Source organism: Cheilinus undulatus, linkage group 18 (assembly GCF_018320785.1).
Source record: "Cheilinus undulatus linkage group 18, ASM1832078v1, whole genome shotgun sequence".
Classification (NCBI taxonomy): domain Eukaryota; kingdom Metazoa; phylum Chordata; class Actinopteri; order Labriformes; family Labridae; genus Cheilinus; species Cheilinus undulatus.
Window position 1 is genome coordinate 13,256,987 of NC_054882.1, and position 12,071 is coordinate 13,269,057.

Sequence of the window (12,071 nt, forward strand, 5' to 3'; positions counted from 1 at the left end):
GAAGCACCCATTGTCTCACCGGACGACTGAAAGTCATGGCAGAGGGTGAATATTCCTCTATTCCTCCCAGCATTGTGAGTATTCTCACTACAATTCACTGTCTTTCTCTCTGTTATGCTCTGACTTGTTTCCTCGACCAGGTGTGCGTCTTTCAAACTCTATAAACTCCAAAATTTTGAATAGAAACACACCAAAAAATGCTGCTGGGATTGAAGTTACTCATGTCCACCATCTCCTGGTGTAAAGTGGTAACAGCACAGAGCTCCGCCATTAGCCCTATCTCCCAATAGTACAGAATCCTTAAAAAAATTCCTGGATCCAGATGGTGATCCGGATTAGTCCCAAAATCTAATCAGTTCTTCCTTATGCCATTTGTGACATTTCCTGAAAATTTCCTGAAAATCCGTCCATGACTTTTTGAGTTATATTGAGTTCGCAAACCAACGAACAAACCCACACGATCACATAACCTCCTTGGCGGAGGTAAAAAGTTGGGACAGGAGCTGGTGTTACAACCCCTTTTTTTTCTAACAACTCTCTAAAAGCATCTGAACTGTTTAAGAAAAAGAAAAGAGGATGAAGAGGAGTAATGTTTCCACAGTGGTGGGTAGAGTACACAGTTACAGTACTCAAGTGAAAGTACTGTTACTTTACAATAATAATTACTCAAGTAGAAGTAAAAGTACTCATACAAATACATACTTGAGTAAGAGTAAATAAGTACCTCATTAAAAAACTACTCAAGTAGTTGGTAACTTCATGAGTAACTTCATTTTGTGTAATTTATTAAAACATATTGCATTACAACATATTATTCAGGGGTAGTAATGTAAACTTTACATTGTCATAAATAAAGTAGCAATACTTGCCAAAAGTAAAAGAAATTGTAATTGTAATTGTTAATCACAATTATGGGATGGAAAATTCAATATAATGAGAAAAAACTGACTCTTTCTCTCATAATAATCTTATTTCTACATGATGATTTTAATCTCACATATATGAATTTGTACCTTGCAGTCCTTACTTTTTAATCACATATTTATTTTATCATGTGTTAATGATTTTTGGATCATATTTATGAAATGAATCTTATGAACTGGCCTCATGTCTGATTTTTTGCCTATTATTATTTAATTTTTACTTTTTAGCTCCAATTTATGTTTTTTTATCCTGATTATTACTCAACAAATTTGGCAAGCCAAACTGAAACCTCTTAAACCAATGACAATTTTGACCCTCTAGCTCCACATTATAACCATAAGGTTGTATATAACATATACCTAACATATGTTAGGTATAAACACATATATAAGTGAAATGCCACACACACACGATAATAGTATAACCTACAACGTAACATTTTTGTGGCAGAGTTGCAGAGGTGGCTCGACATGTGACATCATTTATCACTGACACAACTGTGTCTTTGCAGTCTGCAAGTTAAAACAGAGATTTGAACGTATACGTTCAGCTAACTAGCAGTGCAGTTGTAGCATGTTTATCTTACCATGACGTGCTATTTTTGAAGCTTGAGATTTCCACCGTTTTAGGTAGACACAGTAGGCAGCGCATTATGTGTCTGTTGTTCTTGTCGTTTGAAAAGCAAAGAGTCTTGATGTTGGACCAGGGATGAACATACTCCTCTGAAGGAGACGCAGGTATTACATCTTCAGCCATTAACTCCAACTGTTGATAGGGGGAGGGGTCATGCCTCCGTTTACTCTGTGGTGCTGAGGATTTTAACTCACGCTGTTGTGAGAGCTCAGCTGAGTGTAAAGAAATACTTAATGAAAAAATTATAGACAAGTAAAAGTAGCGACCAGTGCATGCCCAATGTAACGGAGTAGTTGTTTTTTCATCACAAACGTAATAGGGAGTAGGAGTAAAAAGTATTCTGCTCAATAACTACTCTCAGAAGTAGGATTTTTCACTACCCACCTCCGTGTTTCCACTAAGCAGTCTGCACATCTTGGTTTGGTATGGTTAGGTACGCAATTATTTGCATTTTCACAGTCAAAAGTTGGAAAAGGTATTAAAATAAATGATGAACTGGATTCTTTTAGGCACCCTTCTTTTGGGGGACCAAATGTTAACCTTGCAAGACAGACTAATTGACCAGATTCCATGTCTGCCATAAGGCAGATCCATCTTTCAAAGCTCCGGTCTAAAATAATTGTGCCAGGTCTGAAAATGGACCTGACCAGTCAACGAGTCTGCAGTATCTAAAGGTGGGGTATAGTTGTACTAGAAGCCAATAGCAATAGCTGCTGGTGTTCAGGCATTTTCTACTACCTATCGAAATGTGTTACATTGCATTTCTGCACATGGATGAATGCTTAGGATTTGGTTTTAGGCTAGTCTCTACTATATTTTGCACTGCAGTGGTATTTTTTGACAAAGCAGCAGAAATTGTCAGAACAACACCAATGTAGCATCTAGCTTGGAAGTAGCTGTAGTATAGCAGCAGAGCAGTTTTATCAGAACCGGACCGCAGTTCTTTATTAATTAAGGAACAAAGAACAGCTCTGAAAGTTTTTCATGATGGAAACAATTTTTTCGCTCTTATCCCGGCCTGCCTCTGGATGAGTTTGAGTTAGTTACAGCAGAGTTCAGTTGTACTGTAAGCCAGTATTTGCAGTAGCTGCCGCCTGTATATTGATTAGCTTGAATGTAGCTTTAGTATAGCAGCAGTTTTATTAGAACTACAACACAATTTTTATTAAAAAAGGGTAAAGAGCCTCACTGAAAGCTTCTCTTGGCAGAGATGATATTTTTTCACTTTTCCTGACCGTCCTCAGTACGGGTTTTATCCACCAACAAGCTCCGCTGTTTGTGAACTATGGCTGCATCTGCATGGAGCTGCACGTCTGCTACCTTATTTTGTCTTGACACTCAGTTGTCCTGTATTGAATATGACGAACAGAATGTTCGTCCAGTCATCTGCTGAGAATTTTTTTCCCTTCTCAGACACTTTGTATGGGAGGTTTCCCAGATAAATATGAAATAAATCCATGCAATGGACATACGAAACAGTCTACCTGATGTGTAAAGTTACCTGCAGTGGGTTGTGCTGAAAATGGCTGCACATTTTTTCAGTAGTACACTCTACAAGTGCTGGTTAACATCCTGGCTGTAGCGAAGGAAAAGCAGGCCCATTAACCAGAGCTACAGCCCCATCTAGTGGTGGGTGGCTGCGTTACATCTTGGACACAACATTCAACAGCACTGTGAGCCCACATAAAAAGAATTTGTAACTGTAATTCTGGTGCCAACTAGTAAGGTTTGCATATGTTTAGCTGACTAATGGATGCATTCAATCTGTAAAATTGTGGAATTGAATTAAAGATGATAAACATCCTTTTATATGGATTCCTCATGTTTTCTGCATTAGCTGAGCTATTCAAGAGTGTTTCCTCCTGATACAGCTGGTATATAGTAGAGTAGAGAAACACTTGTGCCATATAGGTGATGTTTGACTAGATTGAATAGTTCTGACTAAATGGCAGACTGACTTCTAGGACTACCCATCAACACAGACTCTCAGCTGATGTTTCCTTGAGCTCGATAGTGAATTCTAATATCCTCTGTGTACCTAAGGCTTTGTAAATAGGGCCAAGTGAAAAGAGAATTTTCCAACAAGGCATAAATAAATGATCACAACCCTTGGCAAGCGAAGACTACATTAGATTCCCGAAAACTGAGCGGATTTGAAAGAAAAGGCGACATAGGCGCGCAGCTTTATCCATCCTGAGCTTGTGATTAATGAGCAGCGTAGGGGATTTTGAAATAATATCTAGACCTGTCAAGTTACATCTTCTATACTGCCTGCTCTCACTGCCACGGTTGAAACAGATAAAAGAGATTCTCTCCCAGCAGATGAAGCAGCTGACAGTGCCATTCAGACTCACACCGAATCATTGCAGTGTCTGATATGTGGCGTTTCTTGGCATTTAGAGGCAGATTGTTCCAGACTTGGATGACTGACTGATGCAGTCTGGTGGAGGATTGTAAGTCATCCCCACATATCTAACTCATGTTCCCCGTCTGATCTGCACGGACAATGCCTGAGACACACAGACATAAATAACCCTCATCGCCTCCAGCCTCTATATTAATGGCTTATAGGGGACTTAGCTGTCTCAGCTAGCTGAGCAATTATTATTATGAAACAGCGAGAGGGAGAGATGATCTGAGTGATGGAAAGAAGGCATGCTTCATTAGGATATTATGCAATAGCTTAATGTCTGTGGGAATTTTTTTAATGATTGGTGTGCAGCTGAAGTGGAAAGTTGTATCATCATAATTAAGAGGAAAGGAGTCGTAGCAGTCAGCCACGTCAGCTGTGTCATTATGAGTGATAAAAGCCACCATACAGTTAATCTCCAGTCAACAAGCACTAAGATACTACAGCTCTCTGTGATAGTACATTTAAGTTTTTAAATCAGAGCCTCAGGAACAAGGAATCTGCTCTTAAAACTTTTTCTTTAACGTGCTCAGAAACAACAGCTTCAGCTCTGAGAGCATCATAACACCAACATAACCCTGTTTGTTCTTGTGAAGCCATGCTAACTGAAGGCTGACTCCAGAGCATGCAGCTGACAGCCGTGGTTATGCAATTATGCCTCGACAGGAGAAAAGGAGCCGTGCCGTAGAGGCCTTCACTAAGCATTTTTAGTTTTGACGTACACTGCTGGGATTGTCTGGAGTTTCACATGATAATACATTTTTATTTTATACTTTAATAAAGTCGCTGTAAGTTATGTGTTTTTGTGCTTCCTGTGTTTGGCTGTGGATCAGCCAAAGTCAGCTGACTCTCAGTAGCCAGGTTGGCATCTCAGTGCAAGCTCCTGCAGCTCAAAGTGTCCTTGGGCGAGATGTTGAACACCAAATTTCTCACAGCAGCATGGCTAGGGGTGTGTGTGTTTGTGTATAAATGGGGTATGGGTACTTGGAGAGCATCCTCTGCCATTAGTGTATAAACATGTATGTATTTGACAGGTTGATTGCACCCCAGCCAACATGTCATGTGGGCCCCACATGGGTTTTATGTGCTACAATATGATTCCTATGTGGGTTTGACCACGGGTTCCATAGTGGCCCCACCTGTGATTGCTCATGTAAACTTCGAGTGTGGACCAGCCCATAAGAGTCCCATATAGGCCCCATCTAGAGATCCTTGCAGTTGCCCATGTTTACTACAAGTAGGATCTATCTTGGATCTCATTTTTTGCGTGTGCAGTTTGAGCTATCTGATGTCAGATCACTTTGAGGTGCGTCCACACCGGCCATTTAGGATTACCACTTAGGCTCCAAAAGCCCAAAACAACCAGTGTTAATATGGAGTCCAAAGGGGTCTAAAGCCTCCTACCAGTGTTGCAGTCGAGTCACCAAACCTCAAGTCCAAGTCGAGTCCAAGTCTCTAAAGAAAAATCCAAGTTGAGTCTGAGTCGAGTCGAGTCCCCTTTACCTGAGTCAGAGTCAAAGTCAAGTCCCCCGTACCTAAAACCAACAGCCAAATCAAATTATTAATCAGTTTTGAGCTTCACGGCGGTGCAGGGGTTAGTGCTGTTGCCTCACAGCAAGAAGGTCCCTGGTTCGCTTCCTGGTCAGGGCCTTTCTGTGTGGAGTTTGCATGTTCTTCCCATGCATGCGTGGGTTCTCTACGGGTACTCCGGCTTCCTCCCATCACCAAAAAACATGCGCATTAGGTTAATTGGTGACTCTAAATTGTCCATAGGTGTGACTGTGAGCATATCTTATCTGTCTCTATATGTCAGCCCTGCGATTGACTGGTGACCAGTCCAGGGTGTACCCTGCCTCTCACCCAACGACAGCTGGGATAGGCTCTAGCTCCCCCGCGACCCCCAACGGGATAAGAGGTATTAAAAATAGATGGATGGATACTAATCATTTTTAAGCCATTCTAGCATTCCAGTTGGGTTACATTGATATGTTTTATTAATAAATGAATTTCTTCAACTTTTTATTTTAAAGGACTAGAGGAGCTGTTTACAGCAGTTGTGAACAAAAAAACACCAACATCTACGACCCAGTGAAGGTCGTAGATGTTGGGTTTTTCAGACAAAAATATGTTTAGTTTTAGTCACATTTTAGTCCTGATCACCCTTCATAGTTTTAGTTGATGAAAACTGAAAAACATTACAGTCCAGGATGAGGGTCACTGATTTTTATTGATATTGATACTCTTATTGATACTCCTTGATGATCACACTCTTCATTGATAATATTAGTTATATAACAGGATTATTTGTGTATTTAGGGTGGAAAAATGAGACAATATGCTTTTACCTGAACTCATGCTTTACGTCTATCTTACAAAATATCCCTACTTTAAAATGACTTGATTTATTCCGATTTCTCACTAAAATCTAAATCAATTTCAATTTTCTCCTTGTGACATTTGAACACATCATAAAAAGGTCTTAACTTTGTCCCCCTTTAATGCTCTAAAGTCTGAACTGTCATTAAACATATAATTTTACCGTTTGCCAACCTTGTTAAGGTCACTAATCACCACTATCTCGCCGATGTTAACGCAGACTTCAAAGTTGGATTAATATTTTTAACTAACGAGACTCACTACAAGGTTTAAGAGTTTCTATCACCCTTTCCAAGACTGAGGAGGACTACTGTACAGCAGCAACAGCGGCTAATATGATGAGCCTTAGCAATTCAGAAGCTGTTCAGAACGTGTGAACGCACATGCAGGTGAACACACTAACCAGGCGCTGCATGAGTTATGAGGGGTTTTCTTATACAAAAACAGCAAATATTACAGAATAAAACAGTTTGAAGAAAAAAAGGTTAGAGTCATGATGCAGTTAAAGCTTGAGTCTGAGTCCAAGTTGAGTCATGAGTCCTCCAAATCAGGACTTACGCTGCCTCCTACAGACTGCGTTTTTAGCAATCTTATACGTTTCTGGCATGCTACACTGTGAGACGAGTCTCTTACACTATCAAGTTTGACGTGTGCAGACTGTACCATAACAACTCCCGCTTAACGCCACTAATTTGCAGGTGAAACCTTCACCCATATGCGATAAATAAACGTCATCAGTGTCTGCCACGTTAGCGTGCGTCAATCATATGCTGCCAGTGCCGTGGTAAATAATGCAGCAAAGCAATAATAAAGCTGTTGTAATTTTTGGAAAAACAATTGGGATCAAGATTTTCTTCCTTTTTGGAATCCCACAAACTTCCATGGCTTGGTGTTGTCTCCAATCTTATGCTAACTTGTTCATTTGTTAGCGTTAGTGTCGCGTTTATCGTTCAGTCATTTGTTGCTGCATTTCTATTAGTAGGTTAGTCGGCGTAGGTCGTAGCAGCAGTCACACTGTGAGATGGTCATCCTAAATTTCTGACACTGTCAGAGTTTTATCCCAGGCTATCTTTGGTTGCAAGACCGTGACAATGGCCATCTGTCAGCCTGTCTCACATCGGGATGTAGGACCACTGTTTTAGAGCCACGACCAAAGATATCTAACGTTGCAAAGCAGATGGATACGCCTGTTTCCGTGTTTCTCACTGGCAAACCCATCTTGCAAAGCTCCCGTCTGAACCATGGGCCTGGTTAGAAAGTGACAGGACCCATCAGTGACGAGGGGCAGTGCTTTCGGGCACGGCGGAGGCGTCACATAAGCAAGCAGCAACAAGAGGCCGGTGCCGTTATGGCGGAAGAGATTAGCGTGGATGCTGCTAAAGCACCAGTTTTATCAGAATTGACGACATTTCTTCATTATAAGAAGAACAAAGAACAGCAGTGAGTTGTTTTCTTGTCAAAAACGACAAAAGTTGTGTTCTGACATATCTACAGTCACCATGGTTCGCATTATTCCTTGGTGGCTGCGCACGCGCACCTCGGTCGCAGCTACATCACGTGTTTTGTTGCTCTTATTGGCCCGTATAGATGTGACAGACAGAACGCTCATCCAATCACACTCCCAAGTTTTTATCAAATCCTCTGCCCTTTCCCAAACGCTTAGTATTGAAGGTTTTCCAGATGGATGTGTGAAACAAATCTATCTGGCATGTCAGGTTAAAAAAAAAATCACCTCAATTGGTCATCTTTCATGTGGGATAGCCAAAATCGCCCTGTGTATACCAGGCTTTAGCCTGATCAAAATTAAGCAATTCATCACTGACTCACTAAATTTCTGGTAAAGTATTTATGAAGTGTCATGTTTAGCTTATGTGTAGATAAATAAAGTGATGAAGTGTCGCAACCAGGCTGTTCTGCTGTGGTATGAGTCATAAGGTGATTATTATTTCGTCCACTAACCACTGAACTCCCAGTCTTTAACGTGCACACAGACACTCCCAGCAGTCATTGTAGAGCTTTAACATCAGACTTCCATTAATGCTGGTACAGAGTCCCTCTGCAGTGGTGTGTTCACTGAATTGTATGTAAATAAAAGCTTCAATCGAAGGGAAACAACAGGCTGTGTGTAGGAATGCAGGGGGTGAGTCAGGGTGACACTGGTGCTGAATTGCTGATTTACAGCCTGACTCATAAAGTCAATTTTCCAGCAAGGTGGTGACACGTGACAGCTCAGAGAACATAAAACATGAGAAAAATACGAGAAAAAGCGGAATAAACCGGAGCGTAAATCTGCAGTGGACGCTGCACGGTTCGTCAGGCTATGGAGTGGCGTAACCGACGACGAACGTGAGGATGGTGATGACGTCAATGTGGAGCGAGAGGCGGGGGGAGGAGGGTGAGAGAGGGAGAGTTAGCTCCGCTGCTGCAGCATCACTCTGAGCAGCGCGTCGGTGCAGTGAGGAGTCCAGCAGTAAGTCTGAGCCAGCTCTCCAACCCAGCAGAGAAATCCACAGCAAGTTCTGTGAGACGGACCCCAGCAGACCCCCTGCTTCAGAGGAGGAGACAGACTTTTACTCCAGCTCGTTATTTCCCAACCACGAAGGGGAATGCCATCGATAAACATGAAACTGGAGATGGTGACCATCATCGCCTGTGAAGTAGACACTGAGGTGTTTACGTCAGACAAAATGCAGGTACGAGTTTCACAGGTCTTACATTCATGCCCTTGTGATTGTGTAGCTCCGGACTGTCTGCATGCTGCCTGCCGTGTGCCAGTGCATGCATGTCTTGGTGACGTTGAATGCAGCCTTCTCTCGCTCTCGCAGACGAGGATTTTTATCAATGGGAGCCGCAGCTCGCCAAGACGCACGTTCCGCTCCGCGCGCACGGCGCTCTGATTGACGCTGAATGAATTGCAGAAATGGGTAGACGGGGCACGAAAGGGACACACGCAACAACAACAAAAAAAAAAAAAAAAATCGCTGTACTGCACCAAATAGTTGCATCGTTGTGTAAGTTTTGTCAGTGTGTGCTTTCAAAGGGAGGATGCGCAGTTTGAATGGAAGGGTGTGATGAGTTGAATTGTTCATGCAAAGCACATGCAGAGGAAGACAGTTTTAGACGCAGTGGCAGACAGACCTTCTTTTCCTTTCTCTCTCTCTCTCTCTCTCTCTCTCTGCTCTCTCATCCCAGCAGCATTGCAGGTGCACTGGGGTAGATGGGAAAGGAGCAGCCAAAAAGGGGATGGTTATATAAGCAGCAAATTAATGCTAAAACAGTGTAACATTAATAGTCTAATCAGAAAAGGTTTTTTGAGTGGTTTCATGATTTTGTTCGCCTTCTTTCCTCCTTAGGTCCAGAGGACATTTATGTAACTACAAACTCAGTAAAAACATTCTACAGTCATATTTTATTGACTTATCCTGAGGGCAGGTACAGGTATGCATATGCAGCCTGTCAGTCACAGAGCAGGGAAGTAGTTGAACCTGATGTCCTCAAAGTGAGCCTGGGGACTCAACCTCTGGCATGTGGGGCAAACATATCAACTTCCAGAGCTTGGTACGCATTGTTAAGCATTTGGAAATCCTGTGTCAGAATATTTTTTCAGCGGTTGTCTGATTTGACTCATCCAAGACGGAAAGAAAGGAGGGAATATAGAGTGAAAGCAAGCGTCAGTGCATCCTAGAAGTCTGGCACAAGTTGTATCACCTAAAACCATGATGAGAATGCTTAAAGGGACGCGTACATGAAAGTATCATCGCAGTGTTAAGACACACTTTCATAGCTGTCTTCTTTGCTGTTAAATGCTGGATTCAGCTTTGTCTTGCAACCTCAAACTGCAATTGCAGCTCTGAAGCAGCCAGTCACCCCACCCTCATCCACACTGCACCTTGGTCAGCTGTATTTCATCACACTTTTGCAACTCCATGCCTATTTCTAACCCTACACCAGCCTTCACAGAGAGTTTGCCTCTTTGAAATGCCTGTCATGTGTCTGATTTTGCATGAGCTGCAAACAGAATGAGCCGTCTTATTGATATGTTTCGTACCTTAAAATAATCGTTTAAAAGCATGAACATACACAGGAAATAATGCATTCTGCAAACCAGCGAAACGCATAGATGTGTCACCCTGCAGTGGTGATTTTAAAGATTCCTAAGCATCAAAAAAGCCTGGAGAAACTCCCATATAAAGGCCGTGAAGATTTCTTCATTGCTTATTTTCTGAATGAACCCCGGCCAGCCCTGAAGAGGACATTAAAAATCCTTTATCAGCCCACCTCTCCTGATGAAAAAAGAGGGGTTTGCGCACAATTAAAAGAGCAGACAGAGGGCTGACTTTCGAATGACACAAAGAACACCACTAATCCCGGTTTCTGGCACAGTGAACGCACCGGGGGAGAGGGCAGATTAACAGCAGGGGCACGTGGCGGGGGAGCTGCCTCTGATTGAGCTCACCTCTCTGGCAGCCTCGCCTGTGTTTTTCATCATCAATCAACAAGATCTGAGCTCGTTTGAGCCGCCTGGTTCTGCTAATACGTCCTGGAAGAATAATCAGAATCCTGTTTTGTTTTTAGGTGGACTGATATGTGTTGGTGCTATTTATAGACAGAAGGATTAGGCGCTGGCTGAATAGGCCACATGAAGACAATCACTGAATGGTGTTTTGTAATAAGCAGAGATGGTTGGTGGTGGTTTTTTGGAGGCTTTTGTTTTGACACGGTTGGAAACGGCATGCCCACGCCTTGGCTACGTGCCCACCGGTTACATCATAAACGACACAAACACAGAGGCCGTGAACAGGGCAGGTTGTTGTTTGAAATAATGGCAGAGCTGCTGGCACAGTCAAACCAAAGTGCTTTGTGAGGGAAACAGAAGCGCCGCTGTTATGGAGAGAGAGAGAGGGTTTAGTGAGGCCAGGGCGTGCATGCTCGCCACAACATGCTATCATTACCTGGAAATATATCCCAGCATCAGCACATGACAGCACAGGAGGGCGCATGATGAAGGTCACAGGCTGGAAATATGTTACAGTGTGACGCAGGCGTGCACACTTACCCAGCATGCTTGACTTGCTGCTGACATTTGCATCTAATTTATTTATCCAGTCAGTTTGATTGGTGCCTCTTTATTAGCTCTTTATACATGAATGAATAATTAATCTGCCTTCTCTGGCTCCAGTTTGCTGCTGAATTAAATGCTTTTTTAATTAGATAAGCACTGGGAGAAATCAGAATTTCGATCTAATAATAAATTCACAGCTTATTATTGCAGAATTTGTAATGAAAACTCTGGAGATTTCACAGAGGGCAGCTATTTTTCACCCTCAGCTTCTTCTTCCCACATACTGAAGACCGTAGTAACACTGACACACTCTCACACTCCAAACAGTGAGTCAGCGGACTCGCAGACCTACACACAAACACCTCTGTCAGCAGCACCACTCCTCGCCTGTAGAAGCTTCTACCACCTTTCCATCCGTCCGCCCATCTGTTTGTGTCTTTTGTTGGTCTCAGGCGTTCTCACCGCACAAACTCTGCTTGTTATGAGGAAGGAGCAAAGATTTGATGACTAATGTGCTATTTGCAGTTCAGCATTGCTGCAGTGATTTTTGCTGACGTCTGTGATGTTTTCATTCTTTCCCACAGTCTCTGTCTTTGATATACAACCTTATATAACAGGTTGTCACTTGCTTTAGTTTGTGAGGGTTATTTTCAGCTTCTAAGCAGC

The 12,071-nt window shown here is 42.5% G+C and overlaps 1 protein-coding gene across 2 annotated transcripts in view; it reads left to right on the forward strand.

Moving 5' to 3' along the window:
• Positions 1–12,071, forward strand: part of rcan3 (regulator of calcineurin 3) — a 75,136-nt gene that overhangs the window by 25,260 nt on the left and 37,805 nt on the right. Inside the window, exon 1 of one of the 2 annotated variants that reach the window (XM_041813268.1) lies at positions 8,792–9,036. The exons of the other annotated variant lie outside the window; for it this stretch is intronic. Within the exon in view, the coding sequence (XP_041669202.1) occupies positions 8,950–9,036 (87 nt within the window). The 5' untranslated portion in view covers positions 8,792–8,949. Of the gene's footprint in view, positions 1–8,791; positions 9,037–12,071 lie in introns of those variants that run through there. 2 annotated transcript variants of the gene reach the window in all.